The 22,030-nt window shown below is 56.3% G+C and overlaps 1 protein-coding gene across 1 annotated transcript in view; it reads right to left on the reverse strand.

Annotated features, from left to right (window-relative positions):
• SLC6A3 (solute carrier family 6 member 3) overlaps positions 1–20,684 on the reverse strand; it is a 33,608-nt gene extending 12,924 nt beyond the window's left edge. The window contains exons 1-7 of the mRNA XM_060091569.1: positions 20,399–20,684; positions 19,014–19,145; positions 15,342–15,567; positions 10,723–10,861; positions 9,113–9,247; positions 5,172–5,275; positions 3,582–3,706 (exon numbers count right to left, since the gene is read on the reverse strand). Of these exons, the coding sequence (XP_059947552.1) occupies positions 3,582–3,706; positions 5,172–5,275; positions 9,113–9,247; positions 10,723–10,861; positions 15,342–15,567; positions 19,014–19,145; positions 20,399–20,684 (1,147 nt within the window). The remainder of the gene's footprint in view (positions 1–3,581; positions 3,707–5,171; positions 5,276–9,112; positions 9,248–10,722; positions 10,862–15,341; positions 15,568–19,013; positions 19,146–20,398) is intronic.
• Positions 20,685–22,030: the final 1,346 nt, after the last annotated feature.

The raw sequence follows: 22,030 nt of genomic DNA on the forward strand, positions 1-22,030 counted from the left end.
TTACAGAGATACCACAGTTTAGCGAGGGCTTCTCCAGATGCTCCTGGCAAAGCGGTGTGTTTCTGCTCATGTACGAGCCTCCTCTGACTGTCCCTTTGATACTCTCCTGGGAGTGCGACTGCCGGGTCAGGATGGGCACACGCGGGAAACGCACCTGCTCCCTTCCCCCCAGCAGGTGGGATCTGGGTGGAGGTGAGGATGGAGGGGCTCAGGACTCAGCCAAGACTCAGGCACTTTGGCTGCAAATGATCCCAAAGTAAAAAAGATGCCCACAGGAAACTGCTACTTGATCATTTTCATGGGTAACTTTAAAAAGACGTGCCATGTAGCTCACTGGCATGGTCTCCCGAGCACTTGATCACGGAGGTGTGACATAACTTTTTCGGTTCCCTCGTCCTCAGCGGGGCCTGTGTTGGGTGCCAGCTGTTAGGAACAGGGCACTTACTGATCCTTCTAGAGAATCAAACAAAGGCCAGAGCCAGGGTCCACCTCCCAAGGTCTCTTAGGAGCCCTGGTGTCAGGCCTGTGCTCTGCGAGTCCCAACCCCACGGAGGGAGCAGGGTTTCCGCTGTGGAACGAAGGGGTGTCTCGTTTGAAAAGCTCTACAGTCTAAATGCCACAAACCCAGGACGATAACCATACGCTCGGCTGAACGCAAGGCCAATATCCTCACCTTTCATTTCTGCTCTTGGGTTAACATTTCACCCTGTTTTCTGGAGAATTAGAGCTATAAATGACATTTACTTTGCTTGTCATGGAAATGCATAGAATACATTCAGCTTACTTCAGGGGTTAATGGAAGTTCTTGCAAACTATTGCTATTTATCATAATAAAGGGCAAAAGAGCGGTGAAAATGCATAAATGCAACAGTGAGTAAATTTCACTGCTCTGTATTTATTTGCATTATGTTCCCTTTCTCCTGCCTATATTGGATTTTTTTTCCTACAGGAAAGAGTATGGATTTGGAAACACTTGCTGAGATTTCACCCCAGCCCCCAGCTTTCCCACCGCAGTCTTAGAGGGGTCTGTCTGCCCCGTCTCCAAACCTCTGTTTCCTGCTTTCAAAGTGCAGCTCCAAATGTGACCTAATGAAACTTCAAAGCTTTTGCACAGCAAAGGAAACCATAAACAAGATGAAAAGACAACCCTCAGAATGGGAGAAAATATTTGCAAATGAATCAACGGACAAAGGATTAATCTCCAAAATGTATAAACAGCTCATGCAGCTCAATATTAAAAAAACAAACAACCCAATCCAAAAATGGGCAGAAGACCTAAATAGACATTTCTCCAAAGAAGACATACAGATTGCCAACAAACACATGAAAGAATGCTCAACATCACTAATCATTAGAGAAGTGCAAATCCAAACTACAATGAGGTATCACCTCACACCAGTCAGAATGGCCATCACCAAAAAATCTAGAAACAGTAAATGCTGCAGAGGATGGGGAGAAAAGGGAACCTTCTTGCACTGTTGGTGGCAATGTAAATTGATACAGCCACTATGGCGAACAGTATGGAGGTTCCTTAAAAAACTAAAAATAGAACTACCATATGACCCAGCAATCCCACTACTGGGCATATACCCAGAGTCTGTCATACAGAGTGAAATAAGTCAGAAAGAGAAAGACAAATACCATATGCTAACACATATATATGGAATTTAAGAGAAAAAAAATGTCATGAAGAACCTAGGGGTAAAACAGGAATAAAGACACAGACCTACTAGAGAATGGACTTGAGGATATGGGGAGGGGGAAGGGTAAGCTGTGACAAAGCGAGAGAGAGGCATGGACATAGATACACTACCAAATGTAAAATAGATAGCTAGTGGGAAGCAGCCGCATAGCACAGGGAGATCAGCTTGGTGCTTTGTGACCACCTAGAGGGGTGGGATGGGGAGGGTGGGAGGGAGGGAGACGCAAGAGGGAAGGGATATGGGAACAGATGTATATGTATATCATTTTGTTATAAAGCAGAAACTAACACACAATTGTGAAGCAATTATACTCCAATAAAGTTGTAAAAAAAAAAAAAAGATACATGAACCCCAATGTTCATTGCAGGACCATTTACAATAGCCAGATCATGGAAGCAACCTAAATGCCCATCGACAGACGAGTGCATAAAGAAGATGTGGTACATATATACAATGGCATATTACTCAGCCATTAAAAGGAACAAAATTGGGTCATTTGTTGAGACGTGGATGGATCTAGAGACTGTCATACAGAGTGAAGTGAGTCAGAAAGAGAAAAACAAATATCGTATATTAACGCATATATGTGGAACCTAGAAAAATGGTACAGATGAACCGGTTTGCAGGGCAGAAATTGAGACACAGAGGTAGAGAACAAACGTATGGACACCGGGGGGGAAAGCGGGGGTGGTGGTGGTGGGATGAATTGGGAAATTGGGATTGACATGTATACACTGATGTGCATAAAATTGATGACTAATAAGAACCTGCTGTATAAAAAAATAAAATAAAATTCAAAAATTGAAAACAAAAAAAGTGCGGCTCCCAGCACTCAAATTCTCAAGAACTGGATGGGCTGACGGGGCCGACCTGCTGAGAGCTCAGGGCGCAGGTGGGGGTGGCCGTCTGTCCCCCTCAGCCCCGCCCTGAAGGCCACCCTCCTGCTCAAGAGTGAGAAGACCAGGAGGAGATCAGTCCCCCGGCCCCCCGGAGAAGAGGGGCTTCCCAGGGGAAGGGAGGGGCCCACCCCTGACCGGGACGGTCTCGGGGGGAGGCCCCTCCTGGCTCACGCACAGAACGATCCTGCTGGCCGGTGAGGGTGGCAGCCGTCGCGGGAGGCCTTGGGGTCCTGGACTGACCTAGCTTCAGGCTGCCTAAGCCGTGACTTTCTGCCCAGCACCCTGGGGGCTCTCTCCTGCGGGGCCCAGCTTGGTCCCTGTGTCACCTGGGCCCATGCCCTCCCCCGCCCACTCTCCCTCAGCTAACTTCCTAGTTTGCAGACACTCCGTGTCCGTGTCGGCATGGTGAGCAGGTTGGGAACATGGGTCTCTGTTGTCACCGCGTCCAGAGACTTCAGGGGATTCTCGGCTATTATCCAAATCCCATCTACACGTGCCATGGCCACTGGGTATTTGGAGGAAAAGCTTTGGAACAGATTAACTGCTATGTCCAAACCAGCCCAGCTTCTTCCTGGCTGACCACACCGAGGTCCGTGCCGCTTGGAACGACTCGGAGCCCTGAGCTTCACGTCCCTGGCCAGGTGTAAACAACGGCGGGGGTCGCCCAGTGAGGGGAGCCAGACCCTCGTCCTGCAGCCGAGTGGCCTCTGCAAGGCGCACTGGGACAAGGGGCAAAGATGCCCCAGCCTCTGCATGCAGCACGGTGGTCCGAGGGGGCAGGGGCGGGGGGCGCGGGGAGGCGGTGGGTGCGCTGCACCCAGGATCCTGTTCTGAGTCGCATCAGCAGCTCTTGGGAAGGGCTCTGGAGGCCTGTGCATTTCCCTCTAGGTTTGCAGGGAAAACACTGGTCGAGAACTGGGCAGCCTGAACCTCGGGAGCGGGCGGGGTAGGGGGGACCTGCCTGCCCCGGGGCACTCACCATCCTTGGCCACGTCCCCGATGGGCACACTGTGCTTCTGGGCCATGTACCCCAGGAAGGAGAAGACCACGAAGCCGGAGGAGAAGCTCGTCAGCGAGTTGACGGAGGTGGTGATGATCGCGTCTCTGCAGGAACAAGACGTGCCGTCTCAGCAACCGGCCTGGAGCCGCTGCAATTTCCAGTCATTATTCGTAATTTACTGCGTCTGGGGCAGGCAGCTCCGGGTGGGCGCTTCCCCAGTGAGCAGGCCAGCCCCTCCTGCAGCCCCAGAGGCTGTCCAGGGCTGCCCTGCGGGAGGGAGGCTGGCACCGGGTGATGGTGACAGGACCTCCCACCTGGACCCCCCACTGAGCGGCTTTGGGCTCTGGCCAGACGTTGGTTGGGCCAGGCCCTACGGCCCATCCATGTTTGCCTGGGGACCAAGGGACTCTTGGGACTCCCGACTCAGTGCTGAAGGCGAGACAGTCCCACCAGCAAAGCTGGGGCTCCAGGTGGGCAGCACAGACGACCACAGGGGTCCCTACCCCTGCTCGACAGGGGCTGCCAGGCGGGGCTGTGAGATGTCTCTGGGGGAGCTTGTTAAGAGGAAGGTTCTGACGGGGCGGGTCTGCTGGGCCCCAGATGCTGTGTTTCCCATTCGCTCCTGGGGGTCCCATGCTGCTGGCCTGTGGGCCCCACTCTGACGGCTGAGAATTCAGAGAGCGGGTGGGGGGGAGTGTGGGGTCAGCCCTCCTGGTGCCCGAGTGGAAGGATGTTGGCAGGGTGCACAGACCCAGGTGGGCACAGGGTGGGCTCAGGCAGGGGCTGTCTGGCCCTGCCATCCAGACTCCACCTTTGTGTGGCCCTCTGGGTAGTAGTCAGTCTGGCCATTTTGTTGTGCACACCGCCTTTGTATTTTTACCGCATTTTTATCCTCGTGATATGAAAGAGAATAAATACAGGCTCACGAAGGTCAAAGAAAGCAGTCCTGGATGAAATTCTTTCTCTGTTTTCAGAAGGATTTCAGGGCCAGCAAGTGGCTGCGGGTCACTCAGGTCATCCGGGCTGGGCGGCCCCAGCTGAGATGCTGCCAGAGCTCTGGGTGCACAGTGCAGCCACTTTCCTGCTTGTCCTGGTGCCGGGTCCCCGGCGGCCTCTGCACAGAGTCTGGGATGCCCCTGGGGCCCAGGATCCCTAGGTGCAGGCCAGGTGGGCACACATGCAGGCCCTTCCTCGTGGGGCACGTGGGGGAGGAGACCGACCCTGAGTGCTGGGAGGATGAGGCCGGCTGGGTGGGACAGGGGATGGAGGAGGGGCAGAGGAAGGGGCCTGGGCCGGTGGGGGGGGGCGGTCCGGGACGCCTCCTCCCAGCGAGGTGATCAGCATCTTCACTGCTTCGACGCTCCCTTAAAGCCACAATCAACACTGTGCCTCGAGCTTCCCTGTTCAATTTCCACTTTAAAAGCCATTTGGCTTAGAGTTGCAAGCACAGCTCATTTCCCCCTCCCTTCATCCAGGGACACATCATTTCCTAAAGTCAGCGATGCCCCCGCAGATCAGCTGTGTCCCCACTTGATTCTGCAGACCCTCTCGCGGGAGCCCAGGACTCACCTGTAGCAGTTGTTGGTGAACTTATTGTAACTGGAGAAGGCAATGAGTACTCCAAGCCCCACTCCCAGCGAGAAGCATATCTGGACGGCGGCATCTATCCAGACCTGCGCGGGGCACGGAGACAGACAGAGCGGCGGTGAGAGGTCCCTGCGGGGGGGCTCAGCCAGCCCAAGGACAGGGGGCGGTCATGGGGTGGTCCCACAGACGGCCGCACCTTCGATGCCAGGGGCTCCAAGGAACAGGGTCGAACTTAAACTCGACATCATTGTCAACAAGCGAATGCCATCTCAGGGAGTAAACCTTTCCCGCGTCGCTGGCCCGAGAGAGCCTGATACACGGGGGGCTGCGTCTTGTTGCAGGACCTGCGGTTTCCCATTACTCCAGCTGGTGAGGGTTGGTCTGGCCCGTGACCCTGGTAACAGCAGTCATTTATGAACATGCTGTGTGACATGCGCGCCTCAGTCGGACGCGTGCCCACCAACACCCACTTTCTGTCCTTCCCATGGAAGCACACTGTGAGTGCAGGGTGAGTGCACGGTGAGCACGGGGTGAGCACACGGCGGGACGTGAAGAAAGCCCTGGGGAGCCGGCCGTGGCTCTGACCCTGTGCGCTGGCTGGGGGTGGCGCAGGTGACATCCGGGTGCTGACATCCGTGACAAGGGAAGGCCTGCAGTCGACACTGGACCGAGGAGCTATTTTAAAGGCCACACACGACCCCCTTGGGTCAGGGTGATGTAGGCCCCCCTTGGCCCTGCACAGCCTGGGGCAGGGATGAGGAGGGTGGAAACCCACCCTGGGGGACTGGCCAGACCTGCTGTGCTGGAAGGTCCTGGGGGCTGTCCCCACAGCCCGTGGGGCAGGCCTGTGGGCCGAGGTCCTCAGGCGGTGACTCCAGAGCTCCCCAGCTGGGGACACAGGGCAGCTGGCCTGAGTGTGACCGAGTGAGGGGGCTGGACATGGAGCCCACACGCCAGGACCAGTGGTGCTCGGTCCTTTGGGCAGCACGCCCAGTCTTGGGGTCACCCCAGCACTGGGGACAGCATGTTTCCCACCTCAAGGCCTAGAGTGGCTGGGTGGGCAGGGGGCCAAGGGGCCCCCTTGTGCTGGTCATCAGCCAGCTCGTCTGGGCAGGTAGCTGCAGGCAGGAGCCGGTGTCGCCGGGGGACTCCTATCTCCTCTCAACCCCAGGTCCTCACCGTGGGCAGTGGCCACCCCAGAGCCTTTGCACGTGCAGCTCACCCATCAGGATACGCCTCCCAGCCATCTGTCCAGGCCTTTGCTCACTGCCGCTCCTAGGACCCAGCTCCAGAGCCAGGCCACGGTCCACCCTGGGACCCGCCTGGGCAGCCTCTCAGAACTGACCTGGACTTGCCCTTCCTTTACTTCCCGTCCTCCTCTCTGCTGCTGGAATGGGGCCCTCCTGGACAGCACTCTGTCAGTCCCAGCCTAGACCCCGCCTGTCCGATGGAGCAGCTCCACGAGAGCTGCAGATGAACAACTGAGTCTGGATGGCCTGAAAGGGCAGGGCCTCTGGATGCCACTGAGGACAGTGACGCTGACCCCGAAGGCAGTCCCCTTCATCCCCATGGGGATCTAGAAATGGCCCCCAGGATGCAGGGCAGCCTCCACGTCAGAGCAGCACAGGGTCCCCGGTGCCAGGGGCACAAGAAGGGCGGAGCCGACAGTTACTTCCAACCCATCCGCGTGCTGGGCAGGCCCCTCAGTGGAACCTCCGCTCCCACCCGGCCTGGACCAGTGAGGACCTGGCCAGGCCCCTCCCTGCAGCCCCTCTGGACTGAGCCACCATGGCTGAACCCCCAGGGGGTGGTCAGGGACGAGCCTGGGATGGTGCTGGGGCCCTGCGCCCCGATCTGCGCCAGTCCCCAACCACATCCCCTCGGGGCCTGTGGGACTTGGCCCCCCACTGCCAAGCCCCAGGGGAAGGGTGCCGGGGCTGCTTGGTCTCTGACGGAGGCTGCCCTGAGCCTGGGAGAGGGCGTACAGGCAGCCCCTGGGCCCGGAGCAGCTCTGGGAGGACAGCTCAGGACGGCCGCCAAGCTGGTGAGGCCCAGGCCCTGCCCTGTCCTGGAGGACGTGGTGCAAAGTCAGCCAGAACCCCACGGAGGGACCAGGAACGGCCCCACCCTCCGAGCTGGGGACTGCATAGACCTGTCCTTTGGGGACCGCGGTCTCCCAGGAGCCCAGTGCTTGTGGGCCTGCTCTGTCCTGGTCTCTGCTCCTGCCCTCCCTAGCTGATGGGACTGTTAGAGGCGGGGACACTCAGGTCAGGTCCAGTCCTGTGTGTCTCCGTCGCCCACCACCTACGCCTGTCCTTCCGTCATCCACCCGTCATCTGCTGCCCGCCTGTCTGTGATCTATCGTCCGTCACCTGCTGCCTGTCTGTGATCTATCGTCCGTCACCTGCTGCCTGTCTGTGATCTATCGTCCATCCACCTGGACTCCATCATCTGTCTCATCCATCCGCCAATCTACCTCACTCGTGACAACCACCGGTTCCTACTCTCCTCTGCTTCCTCTGCACCCCTGGCATCGGTCTCGCGCACTCTCGTGCTGCCTGACCTTCCTGCCTGACGCCCCACTTCTCCCTGACTTCCAGATCACGCCCAGCTGGTCTTGGACGCCCGAGGCCACCTCCTCCTGCCAGCACCCCCCAGCTGCCGCGGGCTTTCCCGAGGACGGATGCCCTGCTGCCCTCTCAGCTCCCCGGGCTTGGCTCTGCAGCTGTGGGGCCCGGGACCCGCTGCTGGACGGACTCTCCCTTTAGCCTCCCGTGGAGACCCGTGTGCTGCCCTCACAGCCTCGGTCCTCGGGTGGGCTGCCCGGCCTGTGCCCGGCACTGCTCACGGCTGCCCTGGCCTGTGCGCTTGTGGCACCGAGGCCGTGGCGCTTTCCTCTCACTGCCCCTCGGCGCCCGACCTCCGCCCTGCCGGCGCCCCCCACTCCCAGGGCCCCTGGGGTCGGAGACACGCCTGCCTCCCCTTCTCGCCCTTCCTCCCCACTGCTGCCCCAGGGGGTGCCTCCTCCGGCCCGATGAGCCCCACAGCCGACCCTCGCACAACCTGGCAGCGTCAGGCCCCGGCCCCACACCCCAGCCCAGACTGCCCTCGCCCTCGTGCTGCTCCGGTAGCTCAGCCTCCCTGGGTGGCCACAGGCCCCCCCCCGCCCCAGTGCAGTCCACCTGATCTTCCAGTGACCCTGCTGCCCACCCAGCCTCCCTGCTCTGGGCCCGTCTCCCTGCGATGCTGCTGCCTGTCTCTCTTTCCAGCCCCCACCGCCCCGCCATTGCCCCGCCGAGCCTCTTCTCTTCACGAGGTTGTCTTCTCATATTTCAACCCAGAATTGCTTCTTCCTTTGCCGAAGAAACCCGCAGCCTGACTGTGGACTAAGTTCTGGCCACGATGCGGTCACGTCACGCCTTTATGCCGGGGGCGCCGGGGTGTTTGACCATCAAGGTCTGGCTCCCCGAGGGGGGGCCCTAGCTCACGCAGCCTCAGCCCAGCTCCGAGGATGCATCCGGGACCAGAGCTCGTGGCTGCGGTCCAGTCGAGCAGCAACACCCTCGGGGACAGACCGGGCGGCCCCCAGGTGCTCATCCGAGGAGCTGGGAGCGTTCCTCCAGGGACAGCACGGCCCACAGTGAAGAGGTCGCGGGGCATCCGACGCCCGCTCTCTCCCTGTAGAAGCCTAGGTGACCTGGTCCCCTAATGTCCTTGTTCCGGTCCATTCAGCTGCTCACTGTGCCCACATGGCCCCTTCTCACCTGGACGGGGAACTCTGCTGGGTGGGCCCAGCACACGGCGGGGTGAGTGAGAATTGCTGCCCAGCTGCAGCCTTTGGGGTCTCCTGCCTGGGATGTAGAGCCCCATGACGCATCTGACACCCCACGTGGACTGGGGCCGCGAGTGGAGGGCGTACTCACCGAGGCCTCGCAGAGCCGATGGAAGTCCACGCTCAGGTACGCTCTGATGCCGTCCACGGCCCCAGGGAGGGTGATGCCTCGCAGAAGCAGCGCAAAGAGGACCACGTACGGCATGGTGGCTGTGATCCACACGACCTGGGGAGGGCACAGTGTCACCAGGGCGCACTGGCCACCGGCTGGCATGGCTGGGCACAGGGTCACCCTCATGGTTTGTGCTCAGAGAGGGGGGCCTCAGATTGGGAAGCCCGGCGTCCCAATCAGTCACAGGACACCAGCTCAACAAATGCCTCCTGGAGCAAGACTGTCCAGTGCCTTCTATCCTGTATGTTGTCTTTCCCAGGGATTAAAACAGGACAAACAATTTGGCAAGGAAGGAGCACTCCTTCTCTGCATTCGGGCCATGGCAGTAGGCAGCAGTGGCTGAATTCCTGATGAGGGAGATGTGAGTGCTTTGCACTGATTGTGCAAATGGGCACTGGATCACTTGTGACAGATGGACTCTGGGCCGTGGGGGAAGTGGAGGAGAGTACCTGTGGCCATCAGAAGACTCAGGTGCTGGAAAGTCACTGCAAGTGTTAGCCCGAGTGACGGGGGCATTCTGGTCATCATTGCTTTGGGCGCCCAGATAATGACCAAAATATTTTCATCAGCAAAAATATTTTGTTGTGCTTGTCTTCACGCTGAAAGCACTCTCCTGACATCATTCTTCAACCACAGCCACCTGTCCCAACCCACCACGGCCACCTGTCCACTCCCCAACCCACCATGGCCACCTGTCCACTCTCCAACCCACCACGGCCCACCTGTCCACTCCCCAACACACTACGGCCCACCTGTCCACTCCCCAACCCACCACGGCCACCTGTCCACTCCCCAACCCACCACGGCCCACCTGTCCACTCCCCAACACACTACGGCCCACCTGTCCACTCCCCAACCCACCACGGCCACCTGTCCACTCCCCAACCCACCACGGCCCACCTGTCCACTCCCCAACACACTACGGCCCACCTGTCCACTCCCCAACCCACCACGGCCACCTGTCCACTCCCCAACCCACCACGGCCCACCTGTCCACTCCCCAACCCACCACGGCCCACCTGTCCACTCCCCAACACACTACGGCCCACCTGTCCACTCCCCAACCCACCACGGCCACCTGTCCACTCCCCAACCCACCACGGCCACCTGTCCACTCCCCAACCCACCACGGCGACCTGTCCACTCCCCAACACACTACGGCCACCTGTCCGCTCCCCAACACACTACGGCCCACCTGTCCACTCCCCAACCCACCATGGCCACCTGTCCACTCCCCAACCCACTACGGCCCACCTGTCCACTCCCCAACCCACCACAGGTCACCTGTCCACTCTCCAACCCACCACGGCCCACCTGTCCACTCCCCAACCCACCACGGCCCACCTGTCCACTCCCCAACCCACCACGGCCACCTGTCCACTCCCCAACCCACCATGGCCCACCTGTCCACTCCCCAACCCACTATGGCACACCTGTCCACTCCCCAACCCACTATGGCACACCTGTCCACTCCCCAACCCACCACGGCCACCTGTCCACTCCCCAGCTGGAGAGCCTTGCTGCCTCACCTTCCCGGAAGTCTTCACTCCCTTCCACAGGCTGAAGTAGAGCAGGACAATGACCAGCACCAGGCAAGATGTGAGCTGCCAGCGGGGAGGGCCCAGGTCGTCGATGCCCTGGCTCTCGTGGAGGTGCAGCACGCCGCGCCTGGAGAGGAAGGAGATGGGTGTCCTGGGGGGGCTGCCTCCATGCCCAGAACTGGAACAGGGGGCTGTGCTTGTGCAGAGACCTGCCTCCCCCACTCGGCATGGCAGCAGGGACCTGGCCTGATGGGCCTGGAGACCCCCCCCTCGCCCCCCACCCCCAGAAAGGCCAGGACTCCAGCCTTAGTGGAGATGCAGGGCCCATCCTCCAGGTGAGAAGAGCAGGTGGGCCACCGCACGCTGGGAGCCCACAGAAGCCCAGCCCTGGCCCAGGGCCACACTGACAGGAGAAGGTAGACTGTGATAACTTAAAGACGTAGATTGCAAACCCTGTAATAGCCACTAAAAATTAAGACAAAGAGCTAGATGGACTTCCCTGGTGGTCCAGTGGTTAAGACTCCACGTTTCCAATGCAGGGGCCACAGGTTTGATCCCTGGTCGGGGAGCTAAGATCCCACATGCTGTGTGGTGTGGCCAAGAAAACAAAACAAAACAAGAAAAGAAGAGCTAGAACTTATTAGCAAATGGAGTAGATAAGGTGGAAGCCAAAATAATTAATTAATTCCAAAGAAAATAAACAGAGGAAACAAGAAACAATGAACCGGTGGGACAAGCAAGATGGAAGACTAAACCCTAACCATACTGATAATTATTGATTGGAAACACTCTAATTAAAAGACAGAGATTGTCATAGTGAATAAAAAAGCAAGAACCAACTCTGTGCTGTCTACATGAAACCCACTTCAAATATGATACATATAGGTTTAAAACATAAGGATGGAGAAGATATCCCATGTAAACACTATTCACAGGAAATCTGGAGTGATCATATGATGTGGGCATATTAATATCAGACAAATCAGGATGAGGAATAGGGACTTCCCTGGTGGAATAGTGGTTAAGAATCCGCCTGCCAATGCAGGGGACACGGGTTCGAGCCCTGCTCTAGGAAGATCCCACATGCCGCGGAGCAACTAAGCCCGTGCTCCACATCTGCTGAGCCTGCGCTCTAGACCCCACGAGCCACAACTACTGAGCCCGCATGCCACAACTACTGAAGCCCGTGCACCTAGATCCTGTGCTCCGCAACAAGAGAAGCCACCACAATGAGAAGCCCACGCCTTGCAACAAAGAGTAGCCCCCACTCACCGCAACTAGAGAAAGCCCGCACGCAGCAACAAAGACCCAACGTAGCCAAAATAAAGGAAAAAAAAAAAAGAATGAGGAATAGTACCAAGAGGGACAGTTCATAATGGAAAAGGACTCAATTAAAAGATTTGATATTCATAAACATGTGTGCACTTTAGAACAGAGCTTTAAGATACATGAATGAAGCAAAAACTGATAGAACTGTGAAGGGAAATAGGTAAATCCACAATTATAATTGAGATTTCAACACACCTTTCACAGTAACTGATAGAACAAATAAACAGTAAGGGTGTAGGAAACTTAAACAGCACTAGGAGCTAACAGGACCTAGCCAACACGTCTACCCAACAACAGCAGGATACACATTCTTTTTAAGTGCACGTGGAATACTTACCAGGATAAACCATATATTGGGCAATATGACAAATCTCAGTATATTTAGGAATAATGAGGTTTTAAAATATATTATCTCACCAAATCTGAATTAAATTAGAAATCAATAACAGAAATATATCTAGAAAACCTCCAAATATTTTAAAGTCAAACAACAAATTTCTAAAAATCTCCTGTGAATCAAAGAAGAAATCACAAGGCAGATCAGGGAATACTTTAATACACAACATATTAAATGTGCAGGAGGCAGCTAAAGCAGTCTCTTAGAGGCAAGTTTGTAGCTTTAAATATATAGCTTTCTGGGCTTCCCTGGTGGCGCAGTGGTTGAGAGTCCGTCTGCAGATGCAGGGGACGTGGGTTCGTGCCCCGGTCTGGGAAGATCCCACATGCCGCGGAGCGGCTGGGCCCGTGAGCCGCGGCCGCTGAGCCTGCGCGTCCGGAGCCTGTGCTCCGCAATGGGAGAGCCCGCGGCAGTGAGAGGCCCGCGTACCGCAAAAAAAAAAAAAAAAAAAAAAAAAAAATATATATATATATATATATAGCTTTCTAATTTATATTAGAAAGTAGGTGAAGGTGGTTTTAATAAGTGTTTATGGAGCTGAGGGAAATTTAACACTAGTTGGAGTTACAGGGGCCAATTTTGGGGTTTCCAAAGCCCACATGCACTTTGTAGCACTTACAGCTTTACTACTTCAATGATTATAGTTATCCTGGAATTTCGTGGTGGGATGTGAGCTCCCTAATTACATGTGCCTTCAAGAAGATGTAATGCTTTCCGCAAAGATCCACTTTATAAAGTGGGTTTACATTCCAGAAAACCCTTGCAGACCTGACAGTCAGTGGGGCCTGTCTCAGGAAAACCCAGTCACCACCGTTAGTGAAATCACCTGGTGTGTCATCAGTTCAGTTTAATAACTCATCGTGTCATTAATGATCTATGACTTCGTTGTAAACCTTCAAAGGCCCCACCTTTGTCCCAGGGTCACCTCCAACTACGGTTGGACATCTGCTCCTGCTAACAGCCCTTTACATGGAGGGTTCAGGCAGCTTTCTAGCTCAGTCTTTCTCTTCCAGACTTGGAATTTCCAAACAGACTTCACTAGTGAGCTCTTTTTTTTTTTTTTTAATTCACCTATCACATATGTTTCCTTCTAGCATTCTTAATAATAAATCATTGACTAATCAGTTTTTTCCCTCTATTTTTCTCATCTGAAAAATCACTTAGATAAATCAACTCTTTCCACACCTCCCAAACAAAAGGTAAGTATCCCCAAATGGCCTCACCTGGCACATTTGATATCTCTTAAAGCTTTCTAAACGTTCTAAATTGCACCAAAATCCATCTTAAAATTGTAAAAGACACGCTAGCTTGAAGACTTAGCCATCGTTTTGTTGGTGAAAAGGATAACTTAAACCTCTGCACGTCTGTCAGTGGTGGGATGGGTGGGATGCTCCCAGGCGCTCGTCCACAGCCATGTCTGTGTCTCCCCTTTCTGCTTTCTGATGCAGGGGTCCCCACCCCTCCCTCTCTCTTTTCTGGTCCCCCGTCTCCCATCACACACTAAACCTGAGAGCTGGGCCACTGGTGAGAGTACTTGCAGCCCGGGCTTTGACCTGTCCATGAGATGCTCTTAAGTTTGGGAAATGCAGTAAGGAACCGGCCGGCAGCAAGCTCCTAAGATGCACAAGCAACTTTGATGAATGCTCTGCTTTTACTTGGACGAATCTATCATTTCTTGCTTGCTTGTCACTCTTGAGTTCTGCCCACACACTCAGGTGACAGGGCCTGGGTTTCCATTTCTCGCAGGTACGTCCTCATTGGTGTCTTTCAGGCAGATCTAACGGGACCCATCCCAGGTGGACTCTCGTCTCCAGCCTGTCCTCTGAAACCTGTTTGCCCCCTCCTGAGAGCTCCTGGAGACCCAGGCCCTCACCCCCCGGCTTTGGACTTTCCCTCCTCCGGGCAGGCGGGTTCTCAGCGGCCCCTCTCTTCCCCCCCTTCACGGAACCTCCCTCCCTGCCCTCCCCAGACTCCTTCACTCTCTAATCCCAAACCGCCAAAAAGAGTATCTTCCAAAAAATTAAAGTCCCATCACACACAACCCTCGTCCCCACCCTAACCATGATCTTCCTAATAATGCCTGAGAAAGGCACCCCATCCCTCTGGTGGTCCCCCCAGGCTCCCCAAACCCCCACCTCACTCCATTCTTGCCCATCCCTGCCACTTTCTGAAGCAGCCAATCCTGGAGATACGTTCCCCACGTGCGGTGGGGATTCTAGAGCAAAGGACTTAGACCCTGAGTATCTGAAACACGCAACTTCAGATGCTGAATGTCCGCAGGTTCCATGAACACCCCTTGCCCTTCTGGCGGTGTCACTCCTACTCCCACACGACAGATTCTCCCAGTGCCCGAAGGCTCAGTTTCTCTCCTGCACACCTGGTATCTCACCCAGCTCCACAGGCCCCAGGAGTGGGACAGTGCCTTCCCTCAGGGAAGACCTCGGGCAACTGTCTGATGATCCTGCCTCCGGCTGGAGGCCGGACCATGAGCAGAGGGAGAAGGGGGCGGTGACTGGGAAAGGGGAGCCCGGCCCCCTCTGGAGGCGGTGCTGCAGCCCCCGGAGCCCAGCCCCACACACTTCCTCCCTGCGGCATCTGCAGGGTCACAGGCCATCCCCCCCAAAAGACCCCAAAGGGCCGCAGGGAGCAGGTGGGGCAGCCCATCCAGTTTCCCTTCCCTGCGAGGTCTCCCTGCAGGAGCCGTGCTGAGCTGCTGGAGGTGGGGTCAGAAATACGCCCACAAGAGCCCAGAGGGACGGGACGCGGCACAGGCCAGCGAGGGGTCCTCCCCCCATCCTCGGGAGGCGGCAGGGGCGGGTGGCTGGCCCGGCTTCCCCCCCCCACCCCCGGGGTGTCCTCAGACCCCGAGGCCCCCACTTACTCAAAGTACTCGGCGGCAGGGGTGGTCCTGAAGGTGTCATTGGGGTCAGGGCTGGAGCTGGGGGCGCGGGCGTCGGAGCAGCGGGGGCTGTTCCAGGTGTGGTTGCAGTGGGTCCAGGGCAGCTCCGTGGTGAAGGAGGAGAAGAGGTAGTGCAGTGCCCAGGCGATGATGACGTTGTAGAAGAAGCCGATGTAGAGTGAGATGAGGATGACCGTGTAGCCCACGCCTGGTGGGGAGAGCATGGCCCCATCAGCAGCTCACCCTTGCCCCTCCCCTCACGGGTCGCAGTTCCACCTGGGCTGTCCCAAAACCAGGCAGCGCCTTCAGACACGCCAGAAGACGAGGGAAAGGGTGGGTCCCAGACTTCGCGTCATGGTCAGAGAAGGGGCTGCCCACTTCCAAAACCATCCGTGGCCCTTGACGTCTATCCAGACATGCAGGGCTATCCAGGGACGCCCTGGTACAGCCAAGTCACCCTCAGACATACAGGGTAACTAAGGGCCATCCATGGCTGTCCACCGTCACTCACAGCCAGTCCGGGTTATCCAGGCTCACTTAAGGTCATCTAGGGCCACTCTGGGTCACCCAGGGCAACTCAACCCAGGGTTATCCAGGGCCACCGGCCAAACAAAACCATCAGAATCATCCGCAGGCACCCAGGACCACCCAGGGCCATCTAGGAAGACCCAAGGATACAAAACACCAAGTCGACAAAGGCCACTCCAAACCACTCAGGGTCACCTAAGGCCACCCAGGGCCACCCATGCCAATAGGGCCATGAAGGCCATCCAGGGTCACCCAGGGATGCCCAGTGACTCCCAGAGCCACGCAGGGCCACCAATAGTCACTAAAGGATTACTAGGGTGTTTCACGCTCTTCCACAGCCACCCAGGCTCATCCAGGACCATCCAGGGCCTCCAAGACAATCCATGCCTACCTGGGCTACCTAGAGCTGTCCAGGGCCATTCATGGCCACCCATAGCTAACCATGCCCCTCTAGGCCACTCAGGGCAAACAGAGTCAGCTGGGTCTACCCAACATCACCCAGGACCACGCATGACCATCCAGGGTCTCCAAGGGTCACCTATGACCACACAGGGGCCCCCAGGGCTTGTCAGAGTCCCTTTCCAGGATCACAAGCCCTGGAATTTGTGACAGTCCCTGAGGGGATCCTGGCTCCTGGAGCAGAACAGAGTGGTGAGCAGTCTTTGGAGACGCGACATCCTGGCTGTGGTGGACGGATGGTCTGGCAGTGAGACCTCCTCCCTATTCAGTGCTGGACAAGCACTGTTGGGTCCCATCACTGCGGGTGACTGTATCAGGCTTCATGCAGAGTTCTCGTTTCCGCATTCTTTCCCGGCTTTGTTGCCAGGACTAGTTTGGGCTATAACTATAACTTCACTGCCTTAGAACCTGGTGGGCGCCCTGTCCCGTCTTGCCTGCCTGTGGCCGGGGAGGGGCTTGCCTTCAAGCCGACTTTTTCGGGGAGTGGCTTGGCTTGTTTTTTATGGGTCTAGTCCTTCGGAGAAGCTATTTTCCTGCTCAGGACACTTCATTAAAATTCTCTTTCCTCTTTTGAAAGCCAAAAGAGAGGGACTACAATTTATTTACGTGTAGATCTTAAACAGATCCAGTATCAGGAGTGATTTATTTAAAAGCAAACAGTCCCTGGTACGTGGTCCCTCTTGGAAAACATGCTCAGTAGCAGCGATGACAAAACCCAGACTGTGCCTTCAGAAGGCCTTCTCCGACGTGGACTCATCAACGTGGAATAACTTTACTGCACTTCTGCTTCCTGAGCTCCTTAGGAGAGGCTGGCTCCCCGTGAACTCGCCCCGGCAGCCACGTCGGCGGGAAGCCACGCTGCTTCCCGTGTGTCACGGAAGGTGTTCCGTGGTGGTGAGCTGGCTGTGGGTGCCTGCCCGGAAATCTTTGGAAGGTGACAACGCTGCACACCAAATCCTCCACGTGAAGTTTGGGGAACTCAACGGAGCCTTTGATCAAACACTAAAGCAGATCCAATCCAGGGTCAGAGAGAGAGCGGCTTCTGCCTTCTGAACCCACCGCCGTGTGGATAGCCCTCCGCTGGGCAGGCCAGGTTTCTCGCTGTCCCAGCAGAGGGACAAGGGTGCCCCGGGCTGATGTGGCTCCCAGGGCACGTGAGCTTTGCCCCATCAGCCGCAGCACACCAGCCCCGGAGGGTCCCCGATCCAAGGGCGCTGCTGTCCAGCTGCCGCAGAGGCCTGCGTGAAGGAACGATCTCCTAGGAATGTGGCTGCGAGCACCAGCCATTCTTTCGGTCCCTCTGAGCTCTGTCGTCCAGGACCACAGAGCCCCAGGAAGCCCTGGCCCTGGGCCGCCCGAGGGCAGCCCCTCACCGACCCTGCCGTCAAGTTCTTCCTTTGTGTCACTTAAGACCCGGCCACACGAAATCCACTGCCCTGTTTGCTCTGAGAATGCTCTTGTTCAGTGAATGATCAGTGTTCATACATCATCACATACTCTAAATAAAGCTCCACCTGACACGTTTCTTCTATTATTCTGTGCCACGGGAAACGTCCCTCCCAAGGAGGTGGCGGGCTCGGTCCCCTCTAACACTTCCAGTGAAAATATGAACGAAAACGCGACGTGTTCCTCTTTTGTCCGGCTACCAGGAAGCTCAAGACCAAGTGTGAACTTCAATCACAGCTCTTAAGGTCAATTTTCTTAAATTTCAGTTTGTGCAGTATTTTTAATATTAACTCTGCATGCATTTTTAATTTTAAGCCACTTAAAGTTCCTTTTTAGAAAGAGGCAGAGTTTGGTAAACCACACTAAAATATTACTGACCACAAAATATAATAAATTATTTTATAGTCGATAAACTAGGTGTTTTCCATGCCGTACACACAGTGGGGGTTATCTTAGGCAATTAACCAGACAACCTGAAACGGAGCATCCTCGGGCCTCAAGAGGGACAACAGCCCCCTTCTCCACCACTAAAGCCAGGTCACTCCAGAGCGTTCCCCAGAGCTGGCTTCAGCAGGAAGAGGGTGTCGGGGACAAATAGTAATTCCAGGACCCCAGTTGGAGGACACGCCTTGATGGAGCAGCCTCCCATTTCTTGCAAGACTCATTGGCAGGTCTTTGAAGAAAACAGGAGAGAATTCCTCTGCTGTTGGCGGTCTGAGTGCCTTTCGTATCTACTTGGTGTGTGTGTGCTTATGTATGTGCACGTGTGTGTGTGTGTGTGTGTGTATGAGAGAGAGGGGGCAGGGGGAGGGGAGGGGCAGGGAGGGAATGAGAGGGAGAGGGAGGGGGAGAGGAGACAGAGACAGAGGAAGGAGAGGGAGGGAGGGAGGGGGATAGATAGATGAATGACAGATTATAGATGACAGATGACAGATCCGGAGATAGGAGTATTTTTTATCTTTTCTACTATTTTAGCACTTTGACAAACCACTACTCATCAGTTGCAGGCTGGCCTCACCTGGGAACAAGGAGACACACTCAAATCCTTAGTCATTACAGATCTTTAAAGTAGGGCCAAAATTAAAAGGATGTGTCCACGTGCCTAGACACCTAGCAAAGCAGGACTGAATGCACACAGCTGGGGTTGACTTGCTTCAAAATTGCTCCAGCCTTGCCCTGGTCCACAGCACGCCAGGTGCAAGGGGGCGCCCCCGCCGTTACCTTTCAGGATAGGGCAGATCTTCCAGACGCCGGCAGCCCCCTCCCTGTTGAACTGCCCGAGGGCTAGCTCCATGTAGAAAAGCGGCATCCCGGCAATGACCATGAAGAACAGGTAGGGGACCAGGAAGGCACCTGGGGGACACGACAGAACGGTCAGCCTGGGGCCGAGGATGGGCTGGCCTGTTGTCATTGGAGCGAGGGCTCAGCCACCCCAGCCGACCACATGTGTCTTGGGCACGACTGTCGTCATCCGTCTCCTGTCCCTGTTTCTCCCTGAAGCTCCCTGCAGGCAGGGGTGGTGAGCTTCCCGCCTCCACGCCTGGCCCCCGCTGTCATCCATGCCCCAGCGCATCCCTGCAGGACTCCGGTCAGCTCCCCCCCCCAAGTTGTGGGTCAGCCCGCGTCGTGGCTTTGCTCCTGGGTGCTGTCGCTTCCCGGCCTGCGCGGCGGGGCCTGCCCCGTGTCCCCCTCCCCCACGCTGTGGAGATGTCTGCCGTCTTGAGCTGTGAATCCTCGGGATGTGACCCTGCCTGGCCCCTGGCATTTGGAGCCTGCCTCCATCAGGGCTGCAGCCTTGCTCAGGGCACAAAGTTCAGGCCCCCGCAGGCTCAGCCTCCTGAAGCCCCCTCGCTGCACCTCAGATAAGGGGGCTTTGTCTCGGCTCTCTTCCGGGGAGGGGCGGGGGAGACAGGGAGACCCCAGAGTGATGCCTGTCTTGGGGCAACTTCTGTACCTGCTTAGGCCTCAAGTGGGGTGCCAAAATGCCGACCCACTCACAGGCACCCTGGAAGGCCCTCCCCAAGGAAGTCTCCCGAAGCCCCCCCACCAGTGTGTGGCATGGAGTGACCCCCGACAGGGGGTAGCAGAGTCGGGGGACTCACAGGAAACAGGCACCAACCTAACTGCTTCTCAGCTTGAATTTTGGGGGTGACCCTGGCCCATTTCTTAGTTTTCTGTCTCAAGCCCACACATGGAAGTTCTGGGACTGGCTGTGCAGGGGGAGGGAGACGGGCACACTCCCAGGGCATCTTTGGTGCCGGCAACTGCCTAGGGCCTCTGCATGTTTTGTAAACACTGGTTAAATCAGCCAAAGATACCATTCTCTGGGCCTTGGAGAATTTTCTTTTCCAAAGTGAAAGTCACCTTTGGAAACAGAAAGCAGAGCCACGGTGCCTCTGACCACTCCCTCGGGGATCCTGCTTTCCTGGCCTCAGTGTCCTCAGCTGGAGAGAACAGTCAGGGAAGGAGACCACTCTGAGCTCTACGTCTACAGTTCCAGGACGTTCATCTGGGGAAACTGCATCCCACTTAGGCCACATTCCTCCAGATGCCAGCCTTGTGGCCCTGGCTGGCAGGAGGGCACAGGGAGGGGGGGACGCACTCACCGCCGCCATTTTTGTAGCACAGGTAAGGGAACCGCCAGACGTTGGCCAGGTCCACAGCGAAGCCGATCACCGAGAGGAGGAAGTCGGCCTTCTTGCTCCAGGTCTCCCGGTCCTGGGCCTGTGCGGGGCTCTGCGGGGGGTTGAGGAGGGTGGAGTTCGTGAGCTGCACCCCATTTTGTTCCTTGACCAGGACGAGTTCCACCGCCTTCGGGCCCGTGGCATTGGCCTCCTTAGTTGTGGCCACCACGGAAGACATCAGTGCCACAGAGCACCTGCTCTTACTCATGGCCTCCTGGACTCAGCGCTTCCTCCCTCTTGGTCTACAGCCAGCATGAAAGAGAAACGCAGAGGAATGCACTGATTTAGTAGCCAGATCACGATGCACCCGGTGGCGTGAGCACAGATCTGAGGCATTTCCAGCCATTTCTTTGGGGCAGAACAAATGCACTCCAAGCACCCAAGAGGACACAGCCAGGGTTGAGGACAGTAGGAGATGAGCTACCCTCCTCGTGGGGCCGGGAGACAGGCCGTGGAGACCTCAGGACAGACTGAGGACCTCAGGACAGACCTCAGGACAGACCTCTCCATTCCCATCGGAGGGCAAGGCTGTGTCCTCTCCAACTTAGTAATAATGCAAGATGCTACCTCCGCGCTCCCCACGTTGCCAGGGAGTAATTTGACAACCTTCAAATAGTTTTCAATAGTAAGTCTTCACAACAGTGTACATACATTCTTTATACTCAGAGACCAAAGTCAAAAGCAAAATTCTAAAGCCAGAGTCAGCCACAGGAATTCAAAGTTTCAAAGTAACGATTAGTTTCCTTCAAGGAATGGCTGCACATTCTGCGTCCACCTGTGGCCACACCTGGAAGGGCTGGGCAGGGACAAGGGCTTCCGGTCAGGTAAATCCTTCCAGTCAGGATTTACCTGGGGGTTTACAGGACTAGCTCCTGCACGTAGCAGCTTTACCAGGGAAATCATCTCCAGGTTACCTTCATGAAACTCTGGGTAATATAATCAAGAAGAACAGAAGAAATTACACACAGTGTGTAACACAGAAATTACACGGCCGAGAGCAGCTTCAAATACGACTTCTTCTGACGTTTGGATGTTTCAACTGCAGACGCTTGCATGTGTACACACACACACACACACACACACACACACACACACTCTGAAGCAGAAGGTAGCAGGACGGCAGCGGTAAAGGGGTCATTTTCCTCTGCATCCAAGTTTGAACAGAATCCCACAACATGTCATTGTGTGCACCATGTCTCTGTGACAAACACAACAGCACATTCCTGAGATGAATGAAAAGGGACAGAAGGGACTTGGGGGCGGGGAGAGGCGGGAGGGACCGGCCTGCAGTGGGGTCCAGTGGAGAGGGCTGGGCTTGTGCAGGCGCCAGATCCCAGCCGGTTTGCTCTGACAGCGGCCCTCGCAGGCGCATCGGGGACCACCTGCCAGGGAGACCCCGGCTCTGCATTTGGGGTGAGCTCACACCACCCATGAAGCCCCGGCGTCAGAGGCCAGGTTTGGGTACAGGAAGCGAATGTGGTGCTTAGAAAGTGTGATTCTGCACCCAGAGCAGAAACAGAGCTGCAGTCCGACCCTACAGCCTGGACGCTCAGC

Source organism: Mesoplodon densirostris, chromosome 3 (assembly GCF_025265405.1).
Source record: "Mesoplodon densirostris isolate mMesDen1 chromosome 3, mMesDen1 primary haplotype, whole genome shotgun sequence".
Lineage (NCBI taxonomy): Eukaryota > Metazoa > Chordata > Mammalia > Artiodactyla > Ziphiidae > Mesoplodon > Mesoplodon densirostris.